The following is a 19,772-nucleotide window of genomic DNA, read 5'->3' as shown; positions in this document are numbered from 1 at the left end:
TGATTGGGTAAGACCAGTACAGCTTCACTAAGGTCTGGGGGAGTGGTTTATGCAAATAACGGATACACATTTTCTCTTTCTATTGGATAGAAAAGCATCGTACTTTTGACCAATAGGAGCCCTAACTGGCGCATCCCCCTACTGTCTATAAAAATTTTTTTTTTTCCCCCTTTGGTCATCCAACCTTTTATCTTTTCTGTTTAGAATTTTTGCTGTTGAGTTTTCCAAGGTAACTATGTCTGGACGTGGTAAACAAGGAGGCAAAACTCGAGCTAAAGCCAAAACTCGGTCTTCTCGAGCTGGTTTACAATTTCCAGTAGGGCGAGTGCACCGCCTGCTCCGCAAGGGCAATTATGCCGAGCGGGTCGGAGCCGGCGCTCCTGTGTACTTGGCGGCGGTGCTGGAGTACCTGACGGCCGAGATCCTGGAGCTGGCGGGCAATGCGGCCCGGGACAACAAGAAGACCCGCATCATTCCGCGTCACTTGCAGTTGGCAATCCGCAACGACGAGGAGCTCAACAAGCTGCTGGGCAAAGTCACCATCGCTCAGGGCGGCGTACTGCCCAACATCCAGGCGGTGCTGCTGCCCAAGAAGACCGAGAGTCACCACAAGGCGAAGGGGAAGTAAAGCCTAGACAAAAGAAGAAACTTTTATATAAACTTCCTAAAGGCTCTTTTCAGAGCCATCCACATTTTCATAAAAAGCTGGTAGCCATGTTATGCTGCGTAGGTGGTTAATTGTAAAAAGACCAGACATTAAAACAGACTTCGGAAGTGTTCCCACAAACATTATTTTAATGCATAGCTGGTGAAACCTTTGTAATCCACAAGGGCCTTTATAAAGAGAAAGGGAAACTAGAGCAGTACTTAGTCTTGAGGGTAACAAAAAGCAAAGAAATTACTCTTGCCAAGATTAGTTTTCTCTTGCCTTTGCTTTCAAAATTTTAAAACTAATTTTTTTCCGATGAAAGTTTATCAGGATTCAGTGTATATATGTCATCAATTCCACATTTGCATGCATGTGATTTTTTAAAATCATCTACCGAGGACTGGCATGTAGTTTTACAGAAGATAAACTCGGAATTAGGGGAGATCTGATGACCAAAGTTAGAAAGTGGTAGTCCTGGTAGTTTGAGATTTACTTAAAGCTAACCCAACTGTGGGGGAAAAAGAACAATTGTATTCAATTTAGGATTGGACCAGAAATGCTGACAACCTTGAGAACGTGTCAAGAATTAAGAATATCAGGTCCCACTTGTATACTGAATCAAGTTAACATGGTGAGTAAATGGCTCGTTATGTACGTTGAAGTTGGCAATAAGATGGAACAATTTAGGAAAATTACTTTGGATCGCCTGCTGCTGCTGCTGCTGCTGCTAAGTCACTTCAGTCGTGTCCGACTCTGTGCGACCCCATGGACGGCAGCCCACTAGGCTCCGCCATCCCTGGGATTCTCCAGGCAAGAACACTGGAGTGGGTTGCCATTTCCTTCTCCAACTTGGATCGCCTAGATTTTTTTTAAAAGGCATAGAAAATAGGTGTAAGAGTAATTCATCCAATCAGATTCTCTCGTAATTAACCGGTCTCTCCCGGTCACTTTTTAGCCAATGGTTTTATCGCGCGGTACTTTTGAAAAATTCCGAGACCAATCAGAATGCTTCCAACTATATTTAAAGGCAACCACCTGCGCTTCTAGCAGACTTTAGGTTTGTGATCGCTCGCTTGTGATGGCTCGTACTAAGCAGACTGCTCGGAAGTCCACCGGCGGTAAGGCGCCGCGCAAGCAGCTGGCCACCAAAGCGGCCCGTAAGAGCGCGCCGGCCACCGGCGGCGTGAAGAAGCCGCACCGTTACCGGCCCGGCACGGTGGCCCTGCGCGAGATCCGCCGCTACCAGAAGTCCACCGAGCTGCTGATCCGCAAGTTGCCGTTCCAGCGGCTAGTGCGCGAGATCGCGCAGGACTTCAAGACCGACCTGCGCTTCCAGAGCTCGGCCGTGATGGCGCTACAGGAGGCGTGTGAGGCCTACCTGGTGGGGCTTTTCGAGGACACCAACCTGTGTGCCATCCACGCCAAGCGGGTCACCATCATGCCCAAGGACATCCAGCTTGCCCGCCGCATCCGCGGGGAGAGGGCATAAAGTTTTTTCTCTACTTTAAAAAGGCTCTTTTTAGAGCCACCCACAATTTCACCTGAAGTAACTGTAACACTGTCAGTGAGGCATTACAAACTACGAAAAGGAAGAAAGCACAGAGATTAAGTTTACTGTTTGTAAAAGTTACTGAATTACCTAGAGAACTGTCGCTGATAACTAAATCTATTCATGTATAGAGGGATAATGTACCCAATGGAATAGACCGATTACTGAGGCCTACAGGTGATAGGACGTGGTTACTATAACTACAAAGTTACCAAGTAAATGAGAAAACATTACATTTTTATAAAAAGAACCATAGCTGGCACAACTCTGGAAAATGCCACATATTTATTAACTTGAATACAAAACTATAATGCTTTATTTGCCTGTATTTTTGACTGCATACTGTGGTTCCATCTTTAAAGGAAAATGTTAAGGAATATTTCCTGTAGAGTATATTAAGTCAACAGTGGGAAGAGAATTCAGTATTCATTTAAGATGATTGATCACAATTTGTTTTATCCTCTTGATAACTTTTAAGGCTTTTCAAATTTGGAAAATCCTCTGTCAAATTTTCATATGAGTTTTAAAATTTGGAAGAATTTTTTTAACTTCTACTTTATACATTTCACATCTCAATTCTACACTATGTATTCACTCCCATTACTGGGCATACAGATAAATGACATTTAGTCCAATTTCTTACCAATATTTTAGGTGAGTTTGTCAGTGGCTCAGATGGTAAAGAATCTAACTATAATGCAGGAGGCCCCGGGTTCTATCCCTGGTTCAGGAAGATCCCCTGGAGAGGGGCATGGTAACCCACTCCAGTATTCTTTCCTGGAGAATCTCCAAGGACAGAGGAACCTGGGGTGCTAAAGTCCATGGGGTCGCAATAGTCAAACATGACTGAGTAACTAACAATTTCATTTTTCGCTTTTTGTCAGTGATAAGTAGTATTCCCTGAAGACATTCTTAGACTGGCTAGCAATAAGTGAACTATATATGAACAAATTACATATGTATTTCATTAACCCCAAACAAAATTTAGATTCAGTAAATGTTCTCAAGTCCTAAATATTATCATCAATATCCCAACTTAATCAGACAAAGGTGAATTGTAACAGAAGAGAACATTGAGTGGAAATAAAGGTTTTAACCAGCCTTAATTAAAACATGCCAACATTTAAAAGAATTTCTTTAGATGAGAGCACATGAACAGACTATACTCCCAGGGGCCCCTTCCAGGGCCTTGGAAGTACAGAGTCTGACACTTGAGTTTCACATCTTCAGGGTAAATCTGCCTCTCAGCACTGGCTATGCTTTTCCAAATTACATATGGCCTTCCCTGCCCTCCTACTACTCGGTTCCACCATACCTCAGTAGAGTACCCTGTTGTTTAGAATCACTGGTCTTGGATCACTCTCAGTAATCCGGGATAGAGCACTGCTTTGCATGATGTTTTGCATGTTGGTACCATTTAAAAAAAAAATATGTCATGAGGAGAAACTGCATTGAAAGTATAAAAAGTCAAAACTCTGAGCAATGGGAACACTTTCAGTCCAGGTAAATTCGCTGGGACAACTTTACAGGTGTTACTGATCCACTCTGTACTGAATATCACCACATTTAGAGAGGTCTCTGCAAGGGAGAAAATAAAACCATGGATTCCTTGGAAGAGTCAGTCTAATAACTAACACTGATAGTTTTCCATGGATCAAATACTGCATGATCTAATTGACCTAAATTATTGTATATAAACCCTGGTGGCTCAGAGGTTAAGCGTCTGCCTCCAATGCGGGAGACCCGGGTTCAATCCCTGGGTCGGGAAGATCCCCTGGAGAAGGAAACGGTAACCCACTCCAGTATTCTTCCCTGGAGAATCCCATGGACGGAGAAGCCTGGTAGGCTACAGTCCATGGGGTCGCACAGAGTCGGACACGACTGAGCGACGGAACGGAGTACCGACAACACTGAAAGGCAAGTTCTCTCACTGTCTCTATTTAATAGAGGAGGAAGTTCTCGTTGCCAGGAAGTCTCACGCCAAACCCAAACTAAGTATTTTTGATCAATAAGATAAGATTATCCAGAAATGGATGATCAGACCTAGTTTCTTCCTCAACAGAAACTCTCTCTTGGAGATTGGGCTGCCTCAGGATGAACAGGGAGTGCCTGCAGTGGCCTGGCTTTTGCTAAAGTCTGTTATCAGATTCCTGTGGTTAGCCTGGTATAAGGTGAGGTGGGCAGGATGACCAGAAGAAATATCAGGTCCTAGGAATAACCAAGTGTATATTATGATCTTTAGTCTTAGACTTCAGGACCAGGTCAACATAATTATTTCCTTGGAAACGTCTAAATTCTACTCCAGAGTAAATATTTTCTTGTGTCGCCCTTTCAGTATTTACTATAGAGCTGCTGCTGCTAAGTCGCTTCAGTCGTGTCTGACTCTGTGCGACCCCATAGACGGCAGCCCACCAGGCTCCCCCACCTCTGGGATTCTCCAGACAGGAAAACTGGAGTGGGTTGCCATTTCCTTCTCTAATGCATGAAAGTGAAAAGTGAAGATGAAGTCACTCAGTGATGTCTGACTCTTAGTGACCCCATGGACCACAGCCTTCCAGGCTCCTCCATCCATGAGATTTTCCAGGCAAGAGTACTGGAGTGGGGTGCCATTGACTTCTCCAATTATAGAGCTATATTGTTCAAAACAGTAACCACTAGCCATTTGTGTCTATTAAGCACATGAAACTGGCTTGTCTAAATTGAGATGAGCTGAAGTGTAAAACACATGCCACATTTCAAAGAGTTAATATGAAAAATAGATTTTAAAAATCTCCTAATATTTTAACCTTAGATTACTTGTTGAAATATTTTTATTTTAATGGGTCAAATATTATTGAAATGATTTTACTTGTTTTACTTTTTTAAAATGTGGCTGCTAGAAAATTTTTTAAGACACATGTGGTCTTACCATGTTTCTGAGGAACAACAACTCTTCATGGAGGGTTATTATACTGGTTTACTGATCAGAAAGTAAATAATTATGTCCTTAATGTGACCAAGCCTCAGTAATAATGGCACCTACCTCAAAGCACTGTGACAAGAATGTGTTTGAAAATAAATGAAGAGTGCTCAGCAACAGTGCTTGGCACCTTGTAAGTTAGTGCTCAAGACATGCCAGATATTGAGACTTCCCTGGCAGTCTTGTGGTTAAGACTATACTCTCTACAGGGTGGCATGGGTTTGATTCCCGGTTAGGGAACTAAGATTCCACTTGCCTTATGACACGTCCAAAGGAGAGAGAAAAAAAAAAAAGCTACCTCAAAGCACTATTGCTGTTACCACTGTGCCCTAAATCCCTGTTCCCTTCTGAAATTCTTTATAATGATGTAATCATATCTAGTACTGGGCCTGTTTCACTTTGGCATGGATTTGAAATACAGTTACCTTTTATATCTCCCTCAAGCATGGAAAATATGATACCTAGAGCATTGCCTAGGCGAAGTAATAAGATATTTACTTTTTCAGCATGAAAGCACTATGTACAGAAAAAAAAAAAAAAATAGAATAATGCTTTGCAAGGAGCCTATAATTTGTTACATTTCTATCATACAGGAAGATTTCATGAATTTTCATTATCAGTCAGCAGTTTATGCAGTATTCATTGCCATTTCTGGCTAATCAGTCATTTTGGCCAATTACTTAAGTATATTAATGGTGTTCTCAATATTTTATAATAATAAGTGAATATTGAAAATGATATTAATAATGCTAAAGTTTACGTTTTATAAACCAAATTGTGACAAGGGACTTTTTGTTAAACTAGCTAATTTTTAGATTCAAATGAATGGGTTATTAGATCCCAGTCAGTCAGCTATGTAAACCAGTGTGAGGGAGGGAACATAATTTAAGAACTTAGATAAAACTGAGGAAACTGTTTAAGATTATCTAAAGACTAGGTAAAATGAGAGATTTTTACAGTGACTTAGCTCTCTGTGAATGAACTTTCCCTCCAGCCTTACTAGAGGATAGTTATATTTGTTTTTGATTAATATGTTTTATTTGAAAGTAAAGAACATCTTTCATTTATGCAAATATAGTTGCAGGAAACGTTCAGTGTTAGGATCAACTATTTTATAAATCCAATAAATTTCACCATAAAAGGGCATTCACAAGAGGTTTAAAGAAAAATAAGAGATCAACTTTTGCTTAGGTTGGTTCGTTCCCTGCCTCTTGGAGTGGATGTGAAAATGAAGCAAGTGAAATTATTTGACGGAAAATGGGAACATAAAAGTACATGGTGCTTTTACTATAAGCCCTAACTGTGATTTGATTTGGAGTGTCTTTATTAGGTCTTCTGCTATTGCAACTTGACCCAACCTGAGCTAAGTGGAAAGATCCCCTGTGGCAGGTGTTCAAGTAGCTCAAAGAACCAGGAACTCAGGTGTCATTAATACAGACATTGCAACATTTTCTATACATCTCTCACCTCTGCTTTTCTTTGCACTTTGGTTACCATTCTACGCTTTTTGTTCACTAGCCCTTTTGGTTTCTCCCAGACAGTGACTCAGACTAGAAATGAACTCCGTGGCCCTTACCACTAACGCAGGAATTAACGTTAACTCACAGATTCGTCCTTGTGGTTGAAAAACTGAGCTGCAGGTCTGCAGAAGCCCCTGCCCCGGTAAACGGTCTTGAGAAATTCTCTACCCAGGACAAATGCCATGAAAATGAAAGAATCCACATACAACGCTGTTAATGAAAACAAAATCCCTTTATTAAAAACGCCACCCCGCCCCATATACACACGTTTCAAAAGTTTACCAATATATAAATATTGCTTTGCATAGAAACATTTGGATTTCACAAAAAAACGTTTAAAGCATCTACGATTTTCAGATGTTGAGGTTCCCGAAAAGGAGGATCCTTGACTGGCCGGCCAGGACAAAATGGCCGACTGAAAGTTGTTTTTGATGCTGTCAAATCATCACACATTTGCTTATAAAATTAAAAGGTGCAAGGAACAGAAAGATCCCTGGTCCAGCTTTGCTTCTGGTGGAGGAATCACTACCACCGCTGTAGCATTTTTCAAATATTCTTTGCCAGAGTAAACAAGAATTAAGAATGCGAGGCAACGGCGCCAGTACCCACCCTCTTGCCTGGGTTGAATACAACGCCCCCACGACAGCAAGTTGACTTTTGAAAACACGGAAACATCCGAAATACGACACATTTCTCTATCAAGCAAATAGGGCCAACCCAACAGAAAGAAAACAAAATATTAGAGACCACGGATGGAGAACCATCCAATTAAAACCAGGGTGAAAAATCACAGGCTGGAGGAGTGAGCCAACCGGCGAGCAAGGCGGGACTTTTGAATGAGTTTTTAGCCCAATCGGAATATCCCGAAGACTAAGAAACTGGCTGGGTTTAGCGGTGGTTGTTTTTGCTCTTCACAGGAGTGGGGCGGGGCGGCGGAAATCCCAAATACGTAAGCTTGCGGAAAACGCTTGCAACTGCTGACCAGAAGGCTGACAGAAGACACCGCAGGGCAAGGGGCAACCCACAGGAATGCGTTCAAACTCTGCAACCTCACAGCAACCGCTCTCTGCTGTTCCTTGCGTAATGACAGCCATCTGCAACAACTCCCGCGAAAGCCTACCCTTGAATAAAAGTTTCGAGAGGATAGGCATACAGTTTTAAAAAGAAGAGTATTACAGCTCCTTTTTTTGAGACCAGTGGTGGCTCTGAAAAGAGCCTTTTTGGGTTTTCGAAGCAGACGATTTAACAACCTACTTCTTTTTGGGTGCAGCCTTCTTGGGCTTGGCAACCTTGGGCTTAGCGGCCTTCGGCTTAACCGCCTTCGCTGCGCTCTTGGCGGCCTTCTTGGGCTTGGCAGCCTTAGCTTTCTTGGGGCTCTTGGCCACTTTCTTGGTCACAGCAGCTGCGGCCGGCTTCTTCGCTTTCTTCGGGGTCTTCTTAGCAGTTTTCTTTGGCGTGGCCGCGCCCGTGGCTTTCTTGGGCTTCTTAGCCGCCCCGGCCGCCTTCTTGGGCTTGGCCGCGCCCGCCTTCTTCGCCTTGGGCTTGGCCTCCCCGGTGGCCGCCTTCTTGTTGAGCTTGAAAGAGCCGGAAGCCCCGGTGCCCTTGGTCTGCACTAGGGTGCCCTTGCTCACCAGGCTCTTAAGACCCAGCTTGATGCGGCTGTTGTTCTTCTCCACATCGTAGCCGGCGGCCGCCAGTGCCTTCTTGAGCGCAGCCAGAGACACGCCGCTGCGCTCCTTGGAGGCGGCGACAGCCTTGGTGATGAGCTCGGACACCGGGGGCCCAGAGGCCTTCCGGCGCGCCCCAGCTGGCTTTTTGGCAGCCTTCTTCTTAACTGGAGTCTTCTCCGCAGGAGGTGCGGCAGCGGGAGCAGCAGGAGCAGTCTCCGACATGATGACGATCTAGGACACGGGTACAAGTGGCAAAGCGCCGATGAAGCTGCGCTTGGGCCGGGCCGCCGTATATATAGAGCGCAGGCGCGCGCTGATTGGTGCTCCGGTCGCCCGCCTGGCTGGCAGGCTCTGAGCCGCCGCGATGCGCCCAAGTTGTGTTTGTTCTACTTCACAAAAGGGGGAAAATATTAACATACCCTACACCAAATCACCCGAATTTAGTCAGGAAAGGATCCGAGAAGCCTCAGGCTTCGTGCTCTCCATTTATTTTGTTCACAATCACAAACACTACGCGTCCAGGCGTCCCCAACTCCCCCAACTCCTAGGGAAGTCCTGGGCAGTCGGAGACCACTTTCTGTTTTTCTTCTAAATTACCTGTTCGCTCCTTTGCCCCTGAAAGTTCTTTTTCTCAGGGGTGGTTGGGCACATGCTTCTCTTCTTTTGGGACCAAAAACGAAATGGTTTCCACCTAAATTTTCACCATAATTCTGTTTCTTCGCAAGGGAAGTAACACAGGTCCTCTGTGAATTCTGCGTACAGACCCACAGGAACTGTGGACTGGGACCAGGATTCTGGGGCCAGTCCAAAGCAGTTAGAGCGGGATGGGAGGGGGTTCGTAAGCCTTGGGGGGTCCTGAGTGATGGGGGGTTAGAGACTTAAATCTTTGATTTGAAGACATTGAAACTCTATCAAATCCCTCTTTTCATAAATGGGGGCGGGGCACACTTTTCACTTCTCCAAAGGCGAGAAATTGGGCTGTTTTTTAAAAGCTCTCAGGTTCCCCTCTGGGTTGTGCAAGGCGGGGGGTCTGGCCCTCAAGAATAGGGATAATGAAGGAAGAAAGAAGACCCTCTTAAGCCTACAAATAACCCTCAATAGACTTAACAGCGAGGAACATTTAGAGGATCTGTTTTCAAAGAAAGCAAGCATTTATTTATTTTTGTATGCTGTAATAAATGAATTTCAGCACATGAAAATTCTAGATTACTTCCAGTAACAATATCTAAACATATGTCATGGCACAGGACACTTTCTAACTGGGAACGCAAAGATATAGATGGAAATAAAGCAACTGACAAGTCACACTTTTGACTTTTAAGATAAACTAGAGATTTTAAATAGAAATCGTGAAATGACAAAATTTTAAACAGAAATAGAGAAAAAGTATTAGAACAAATAAATTATTATGCCACTTTTTGCTGATAAGCTCACCTTTTATCCCCTCTAAAACTGACAGTATGTATTCTATTCTGAAGTTCACTATACTACTAAATCTAGATGGAAGTATGTGCTAAAGACATCAGTCTTAGATGTGATAATCAAAAAATGTGATAAATTAAGTTCAATGATGAATGAAACATGAGGCATCTTCTTTTAGACTAAAGATAACCCCATGATTTCATTGAATAACATTCTTTCAACATTTGGAAACTATGTCTACTACTGGTCCTGTCCTCTGGGAATTAGCAACCTAATAAGATTAGTGATGGGTGAATTAGCAGCCATAGAAAATCACTTTAGACCTGCCATCCATCAGCGTGACTTTGGGCATAGGAATTGTAAGAAATCATTGAAAGTGTATGAACAACTTAAGCACCTTCATCATACAAATATATTTTGGCAAAAAAAATAAAGCAAGAATATGCAATTTGTTCTGATTCCATGTGCAGTGAACTGCCTCTTCATCTGAAACTCAGCTAAGGGTGCATAACCAGCACGAAAAGAGCTATGCAGAGTCTTGATTACTAGGTCACTGAACCTCCCTTCAGTAGAAATTGGTGTCCCTTTTTGCAAATCGGGCTTCCCTGGTGGCTCAGCTGGGACAGAATCCACCTGCAATGCTGGAAACCTAAGTTTGGTCCCTGGGCTGAGAAATTCCCCTGGAGAAGGGAATGTCTACCCACTCCAGTATTCTGGCCTAGAGAATTCCATGGGATCGCAAAGAGTTGGACAGGACTGAGCCACTTTCACTTCGCTTTTGCAAATCAGCAACCTGTAAACTTGATTACTGTGATTCAGTTTTCTTATATGACTACTCAGATTTAATCAATCAAATCATATCTCTGTATGCAAATCTAAAGTCCAGAACCAGACACCAGCCACTCAAATTCTTGCTCCTAACCTCCTGGTACACATAGTACAGGTAAGAAGGCAGAAAAACACAGAGACTTTCTCTAGATCCCTGTAACTAGTACTGAGAAAAGTAAAAGCAAAGATATTTCTTCATGTCTTTTCAAGCTGTATTAGAGAATTCTCCACAAGTCCACTTCTGGTTCATATAATACTCTAAGGCCATGTTATACGATGAAATAAAATGTGGATATGTAAGTCATACACATACTTTCAAACTTTCTAATAGTCACAATGAAAAAAGTAAGAAGAAATAGGTAGATTTAACTTTAATAATGTATATTATTTCACTCAGTATATCCAAACTACTATCACTTCAATATGTAATTGATATTTCAAAAAAAATGGCCATTTCTATTCTTTTTTATAGGGTAAATCTTCAAACTCTGATGTATATTTTACATTTGTAAATTTGCAGACTAGCCACATTACTAGTGTGCAATGACCACATATGACTGACAACGGAACAGCATGGCTTTAGAAAAGGTAACATTGACTTAATATTTACTTTTTGATTAGGCTCAGAGTATATAAAATTAGACCTTTCCTTGTAGAAGACTGATACATTAATAACGGTTTTGTACAGTAGAGATGCAAGTGAATTCTTTCTAGTAAAAAAGATAACCGCAAAAGTTATGATTGCATTGCCTAATAGGATGTTGGAGAAGGAAACGGTAACCCACTCCAGTATTCTTACCTGGAGAATCCCATGGACGGAGAAGCCTGGTAGGCTACAGTCCACAGGGTCGCAAAGAGTCGGACACGACTGAGCGACGGAACGGAACGGAACGGAATAGGATGTTAACCAATTTTGTATCTGATCTTTCAGGTTTCCAGCATTCTTTTTTGCCCTGAACATATTTCATTCTCCTGTATCCTGCTTTGACCTACTTTTGTCATTCTGCTAGTTCTGTCATTAATACTTAAATCATTCTTTGACCCATGTACAAGCTCAGTATGCACAGTCTTTGTATGAGAGTCATGTTTTGAAAAATTATACTTTGACACTTGGTTAGTTTGTCCTACAGGTTGTGAGTCAGAATCTTTAGAAACTATTCTAAAAGATGGGAAGATACAAAAATTTTTGACCATTTGCTTTAAAGTGATCTTAGAGCCTATAGATGTTCCAGGAAGTCTCAGGCTTTGAAATAAGGTTGAACAAGCCCATGAGCAAAAAAAGTCCTACTAAAATTAGCTCTAGGGAAAATTCAGATTAAGGGTGTGATCATTCCACTCAAAATTGATGGTTTCAAAATAGCCAGCCATAAATTGAGGACAGAGTTAAATATCTGCCTTGCAATAAATTGTGTATACTTGTATTTCCACACATCCTGAATATTATGAGTTGGCTAATTTCGTTTCATCTTCTTTGGATCTGGAAAGCTGATGGACAAAGTTAAACATGCAAAGCAGATTGTCAAGTGCAAATGAAGCTGGAGAGAGAGGCTCAAACAGCAAGATGCATTCACAGGAGAGTGAAAGGAATGGTTGGGACAGGTGTATGGATCAGGGACTGACAATCGATTTTTCACTTCCTCCTTCTACTTTGCAGAATAGAGTTCTGTCTGCTTGTTGTAAGTCCCAGCTGGGAGTGATTAAACCTGCTTTTTCCTGACTCACCAAGGAAACTTTGGACTGAGACTACAGATTCTTTATCTTATCCCCTGGCACACTGTCAAAATACACTCCACAGAGAACATAATAGCAAAGCACGTAGTGGAAGCTCAATAAATACATGGAGAGTATTATCAAAGGAACATTACATTGCAAAACATATTTACCTAACATTTTGGAAATGCTGTTAGAATCACATAAAGTGACACAAGAAACTAGGGCATTAATAGGCACCTTATTCTTCAAGCTTGTTTTCAAATAACTTTTAATGATTTCAAAAAGTCAGAACTACACTCAAAACAATTTATCAATAGCAGAAAGATATACCTCAGTTTAGGCCTCTAATGAAGGCAATTATAAAACTCAAGATGAAAATACATATGGGGAAGTAGCCTTAATCAGAAAAAACATAGGGCCTTACACAATGACTATTTTGGAGGAAACAAGGACATACAAATTTTGGTAGGTTTATTAGGACATACTTTCGCTTTTTATTTCCCAGCTCATCACTATGCCATGCATGAGCTTTTCTCATATACTTACTAAGCACTTGTTAAGCAAAGGACACCAGAAGAGATAATAAAAGCAGAGATCAGCCAAGCAAAGTGTCTGTCTTAAGGAATTATATGTGGTGCGACTGACACAGACAAGCATATTATCATACAGTGTGATAAGTCTAATAAAAAGGACACAAACCCCTCTGAGAAAAAAGAATAAAACCAAAAATATGTTCTTGTACCAGTTTTACCTTTGTCTTCAAGTACTTACCAATCCAATTGGGAAATTAAGACATCAGAGAACAGGTTAGAACAGTGGTTCTCAAACATTTAGATTTCAGGACCCCTTCACATTCCTAAAAATTAGTAACCTACCTCCCATGTTTTGTTAATGTAAGTTGCATATATATGTAGATATTTACTACTTAAAAAATTAAAATGGGTATTAAATTTAATAATTCACATTTATATAATGTTTACTATCTATAAAATTAATTATATGTATGAAAAATTATATATAATTAACAAACAGCATATAATCTTTTCATTTACATAATATTATGAGAGGAGACCCTGGTGGCTCAGATGGTAGAGTCTGCTTGCAATGCAGGAGACCTGGGTTTGATCCCTGGGTTAGGAAGATCCCCTGGAGAAGGGAATGGTAACCCACTCCAGTATTTTTGCCTGGAGAATTCCATGGACAGAGGAGCCTGGAGGGCTACTTACTGTCCAGGGAGTCGCAGAGAGTCAGATGTGACTGAGAGACTTTCACTCACTCGTTCATATAATACTATACATACTATATAGAGATTTGAGTACAAAATAAATAGTAGTATAAATATATGGTACTAAATACATAATAGAGTTGGACTACAAAGAAGGCTGAGAGTCAAAGGATTGATGCTTTTGAACTGTTGTGTTGGAGAAGACTCTTGAGAGTCCCTTGGACTGCAAGGAGATCAAACCAGTCAATCCTAAAGAAAATCAACTGAATAGTCATTGGAAGGACTGATGCTGAAGCTGAAGTTCCAATACTTTGACCACCTGATGCAAAGAGCCAACTCATTGGAAAAGACTCTGATGCTGGGAAAGACTGAGGGCAGGAGGAGAAGGGGGCGACAAAGAATAAGATGGTTGGATAGCATTACTGACTCGATGGGTATGAGTTTGAGCAAACTCTGGGAAATAGTGAAGGACAGGGAAGTGTGCTGTAATCCATGGCATTGCAAATAGTTGGACACAACTTAGTGACCAACGACATCAAAAAATATAGATTTACGACACAATGTTATATATAATATATATAGCATTCAACATTATAAATTTCATATACAAATCCATATATAGTATATATAAATGATATGTATTTAGTGGGTTTCCCACTTGAGCTACCAGGGAAGCCCACTAAATATATACTACTATGTATTTCGTATATAAATCTTTATATACTACATATAATTCATACATACTATATATGGGTTTGTATATGAAATTTGTAATATGTAATGGTTCAGTTCATTTCAGTCGCTCAGTCGTGTCTGACTCTCCGCGACCAAAGAATTGATGCTTTTGAACTGTGGTGCTGGAGAAGACTCTTGAGAGTCCCTTGGACTGCAAGGAGATCCATCCAGTCCATTCTAAAGGAGATCAATCCTGGGTGTTCATTGGAAGGACTGATGCTAAAGCTGAAACTGCAGTACTTTGGCCACCTCATGCCGCCAGTTGACTCACTGGAAAAGACTCTGATGCTAGGAAAGGTTGGGGGCGGGAGGAGAAGGGGACGACCAAGAATGAGATGGCTGGATGGCATCACCGACTCTGTGGACATGAGTTTGAGTGAACTCCGGGAGTTGGTGATGGACAGGGAGGCCTGGCGTGCTGTGAATATGTAATGGTATATATATATAAAACATTGTATTATGAATGTATAAATTTAGTCGTGTCCAACTCTTTGCGACCCTGTGGACTGTAGCCCACCAGGCTCCTCTGTCCATGGGATCCTCCAGGCAAGAATACTGGAGTAGGTTGCCATTTCCTTCTCCAGTGAATCTTCCCGACCCAGGGATCGAACCCAGGTCTCCCGCATTGCAGACAGACGCTTTAACCTCTGAGCCACCAGGGAAGCCCATATATGTATATATAAAACATTGTATTATAAATGTATAAATTACGTTATAATATGTATTGCTATATATATAGTATGTTGTAAATATAAATGTGTTGTAAACGTATATGCAATATTATGTGTAGCAGGTCAACTCAAAAAAAGTTCCTCATTCTCTACCTCATTCAAAATCCTGGCAGCCCCAGGCTAACCTGAGACTTTTAAGGCTGCCTGAGGTAGAGAACACAGTCAAACTGTTAATGCAAGAGAGCAGAGGGAAAGACAGCAGCTTTGGGGCCCACACACCTCTTTTCAATACCAGTTCCCCCATTCACAAATTTGGTGATCCTGCCAAGTCCTCAAGTTTTCCCCACGTTCATTTTGTCCTCTGTAACACTCCTCCACCACCCCCTTGTTCCAGGAATGGGCTGAGCACATAGTAGCCTCTTATTTGATCTTTATTTCCATTACATCCTTATCCCATGGGAGCCTCCTGTTTTGAGGTGACCTTAAGATAGTTGATAACGCATCTGATAACGCATCTTAATTTGGACGAGTGGATAAGAGTAGACCAAGTCCAACAAGTTGGTTCTGTCTTTCCAGTTATGTAAACTTCCCCGGGTAGCTTCTGAAAGGTCATTGGACTACCCCACTGAGTTGCTGTTCTTAGAGCTCATTCCTTGCCCAGAACTCAAGACGAAAAAGTTATGATGACACACATAGTCACTCCTCCCTGCATTTCCCATCTTAAGTGTGTGCATACTTTCAAGGTCAAGCAGGCAGGCAGAGCTGTCAGGGAAAACTGCATGTTGTCAGTACAGAAGAGTGACCAAGGTATCAACACCTTTCAGTTTTTACTGCTGAACTCACCTGAACCTTCTTAAGTTAAGACTTCTGGATGGAACCAAATTCTTACAGAATTATGCTTTCTAAGAATTTGTTGGGCTTCCCTGGTGGCTCAGATAGTAAAGAATCTGCCTGGGATGCAGAAGATCCAGGTTTGATTCCTATGTCAGGGAGATTCCCTGGAGAAAGGGATGGCTACCCACTCCAGTGTTCTTGCCTGGAGAATCCCATGGACAGAGGAGCCTGGTGGGCTACTGTCCATACGGTCACAACGAGTCAGACACGACTGAGCAAATGTTTCAGTTAATACATAGATTTCTTATACTTCTCATGGTTAATGTAGTAACACTTTTATATTTTCCTTTTAATTTTATAAAATATTTCAGGAAAAATACAGAGGTAACATATTTATCAAAAGGACTAGCTCAGTACTGGAATGCCAGAGTTCAAATTCAATATTGCCATTAAATAAGTTTATTAACTCCTCTGTGCCTCAGTTTTCTCAGTTTTCATCTATAAAGTGGCAATAATAGTACCTGTTTTATAGGTTGCTATGAGAAGTGATGAGTTAATGTTTATATAGTTCTAAGAAGAGTACTGCCTTGTGAGTACAAAATTTTTATATACATATATTTGAAAAAATTATTTTAAAAGTTATACATACATTCTTATAAACCCAACATAGCACCATTCTGCACTGTTTGTTCAAAAGTGTCAATAATACTAATAAAGAAAACAGTTAACTGAACACTTCCTATGCACCAGGCATCATATGCACTATTTTCATTCTGTCTTCACCCCCATCCTATGACTACCATTACAATTGTTATTGCTTCACCAATAAGGAAATAGAAATTGAGAATTCAGATTTCTCCTAGGACAGCCCTGCAGACTGATTATAACTCATGTACCCTGAACACACACACACACTCACATACACAAATATCAATCGAACTAAAGTCGAGACCTTTGCTTTTCTATTACAAAGTGCATAAAATTAAAATACACCCACAACTATTAATTACTTACTAGTCTGTTGAGTGAGTTTTAGGTAGAAAACATTTTCACCCCTGCAACTAATTCTGCATGAATATCATACCTTTTGGGCAGAATCAAGTGTTTACAATACATCGTGCTATCTGTTCTGATGGACACTAGATGGCAATCCAAACCAACCAAAGCTTAATTTGGTGACTAGTATGTTATACTTTCCCCAGTCCCTTATGTAATTATTAACTTCTCCTGATAAATTTGGGCTTTCCAGATGACAGTAGTAAAGAATTCGCCTGTCAGGAGACCAAGGTTCAATCCCTAGGTAGAAAAGAACCCTTGGAGATGGAAATGGCAACCCACTCCAGTATTCTTGCCTGGAAAATGGAAGGTGGGCTAGTCCATGGGGGCCGCAAAAAATCAGACAAGACTGAGCAAGAGAAGTCAATCAGTCAGTGATAACAGCTTTCTGTCTCTTTCAGTGAACAGAAATTTTTATTCCTCTTTTTCTTGACAAATGATCATCCTGAAACCACTGGTTAGTCCCAAGACTTCAGCAGGTCTACAGGCAGGCAAGAATAAGGAAAGAATCAATAATCCAATCTGGATTTGGGGAATAAGAAAATAAATAAGACAGGCTCTATTAGAGTGGAATTTGGACGCTGGAGACCCCCAAAAATAGATATGGAATATGTCAGATGTGATAAAGGTCAGAGTGGACATGAAAAGGAGGAAACAGTCAATTTTACTTGAGGCTGGAAGTTAACTGTAGACCCTTATAAAAGCAATTTTTAAAATGCTACATTACTTTTCTTTCTATTTTTAAAGTAAAAATGACCAGTGAGGAGGATGACAGAAAAAGAAAAACAAATACTATTGTACAAAGAACTGGAACTCTCCCGGTTAAGGGGTATCCATTATGACAATGATGGTGATAATAATAATTGTAGTAACAAATTTATTTCACTATGTACTAATAAGGATAAAATGATATAGAGGGCTTATGACTTAGCAACGTGCTTAAGGTCAACCCAGCACCTTCACTGTAACACACATGCCCCAAACAAAGCCACAAGAAGTGGGCTGCACTAAAGTGTAAGTTGTATAAAAGTCCAATTAAAACATTAATAATGAGTTTGAGTTTGCACAAACCCTTCTTTGCCCAAAGGCATTTACAATGTAGGATGTCATCGACACCAATAGACACTAGATGACGCTCCAAATTCACGCTGCCCTTGATGGACAGCTGATGCTCCTGGCTGCCTGGCTAAGTCATCAATCATTAATTTGGGGTTGACACATTACTCAGAAAATTTCAGACTCATTCTTATACAGTCTCTTGATGGACAGAAATGATTATTACCTTCAAATGACAGTGACAGTATTGAGAGGCTGTAAGAGTGGACTAAGTGCCCAGAGTAGTCAAGCACTAGGTTGACCAATAGGACCTTTGGAGTCAATACTCTATAAAGAGGAATATATTATCAAACAGACTAGAAACAAGTGCTTGATTCAATCACTTTTTTAACAATTAATAAGGAGGAAAAGCACACATAACTACCCCCATAGTGCATACTGTTTAGAGTAAAGGGAAAAATATAGGAGAAGAGAATGGACAGAAATGTTTTGCATCTGTTGGTATAGTGTAGAGTAGAGACAAATGGAAGAAATGGCCAATTTTACCCTATCATGGGAGTAGAAGCCTTGGGGAGAAGCCACTTTAATTGTGTCTTAAATGTGAGCAGCAAACTAGGCATAAGAACCCCAGGGACTTCCAGTCTGTCCAGTGGTTAGGACTCCACACTTGCAATGCAAGGGGCATGAGTTGCATCCCAGGTCAGGGACCTAAGATTCCACATGCTGTGTAGCATGGCCTAAGAAAAGTCCCCAGAATCCAGAGACCTAAAGCAACTGCATATGTTTTATCTTCTAAAATTATTATTAATTGTGAAATAACCATTAACCACAATATAGACAATCTGCAAGAGGATACTGATCTGTCACCTGGTAGGGAGCAGCATTCTCAGGTTTAAAAAAATGTAATTGATGATATTAATATTATATTTGGACAGGTAATAATAATAAATATAATTTAGCCCTGATTATTTGCCAGGCACTTTGTTGAGGGCTTCATTTATCAACTTGGGGGTTTCTTAAACTTAATTCTAAGTATCATTTTGTGAAGTAGCTATTACCACCTCTTTACAAAACAAGAAAATTGAGACAGAGAGTTTAAGTGGCTTGCAGTATAACTTTGCCTTGAAGATTGATTATTATAAGTTATGTGCCCCTAAGGCACACACATACACTTATCAGAAATAAGATATAATAGGGTAGTTTACAAAAACTGTACAAAAGTGAGCAAGCGTAGACTTTGTTGTTTTTCTTATCGGTAATGAAAACAATATACATGGACAGTTTTCATTGGTAGATATTAAATATAGAGGACATTTTCTCCCTTAAAGTTTCTAAGGCTCTTGGAAGAGCTGAAAGGTAACAATTGACAAAAATAGTCATTGCATTGGCCTCAAACTCTTTGCAAATGAGACACTTCATTATGCTATGTCATTCGTTCCGATGGCACTCTAAACCAAAATAGTTTGTTCCTAATCTGTCAGGTCTGTTATTATTACCCTCTAGGAGTGTCATTATCATTAAAAGCTGTAGAGTTTCATTCATGTAGAGTATCATTTGGTGATCAGAGTTTATTATCCCCATTTCACAGATGAGCAGATTGAGGTTCAGAGAAGCCAGAATAAGGCCATAGTAAAGACACATTTTTCCTTTTCTGTAGCTCTTTGGAGCTCTCCTCAGTTTACTAGATGGTATGCTGCCTGACTCGTGAATCATTCAATAAAGTCAATTCGATTTTTAAAATTTACTGTGCTGAATTTTGTTTTTTAACAGTAGAGATTGGTTGGGGGAGGGTGGAATTTGGAGATGGTGACTAAAAGGTAGTACTAAAAGGTTTCCTTGTGGAGGGGATGAAAAATGTCCTAAACTGATTGTGGTATGGTTGCTC

The 19,772-nt window shown here is 40.8% G+C and overlaps 3 protein-coding genes across 3 annotated transcripts in view; 1 reads left to right on the top strand and 2 right to left on the bottom strand.

Moving 5' to 3' along the window:
* Nucleotides 1-351: 351 nt before the first annotated feature.
* LOC129543710 (histone H1.2) lies at nt 352-8,605 on the bottom strand. Its single transcript, XM_055406981.2, is given in 2 exon segments — nt 352-580; nt 7,932-8,605. Coding segments are annotated over 2 exon segments (867 nt in total). The 5' UTR covers nt 8,570-8,605.
* The window catches only part of LOC129543739 (histone H2B type 1-C/E/F/G/I), a 56,987-nt gene continuing 37,714 nt past the window's right edge, over nt 500-19,772 (bottom strand). Inside the window, exon 2 of the mRNA XM_088831347.1 lies at nt 500-631. The gene's annotated coding sequence lies outside the window, so the exon portion shown is untranslated. The remainder of the gene's footprint in view (nt 632-19,772) is intronic.
* On the top strand, nt 627-2,755 carry H3C3 (H3 clustered histone 3). The gene has a single exon (XM_055407018.2). It carries the CDS (start codon nt 1,728-1,730, stop codon nt 2,136-2,138), a length of 411 nt encoding a protein of 136 aa, XP_055262993.2. The 5' UTR covers nt 627-1,727; the 3' UTR covers nt 2,139-2,755.

The sequence above is a fragment of the Moschus berezovskii genome, chromosome 23 (assembly GCF_049115385.1).
Source record: "Moschus berezovskii isolate FMDL1 chromosome 23, NW_MosBer_1.0, whole genome shotgun sequence".
Classification (NCBI taxonomy): Eukaryota; Metazoa; Chordata; class Mammalia; order Artiodactyla; family Moschidae; genus Moschus; species Moschus berezovskii.
This window is presented reverse-complemented; position numbering and strand designations above follow the sequence as displayed.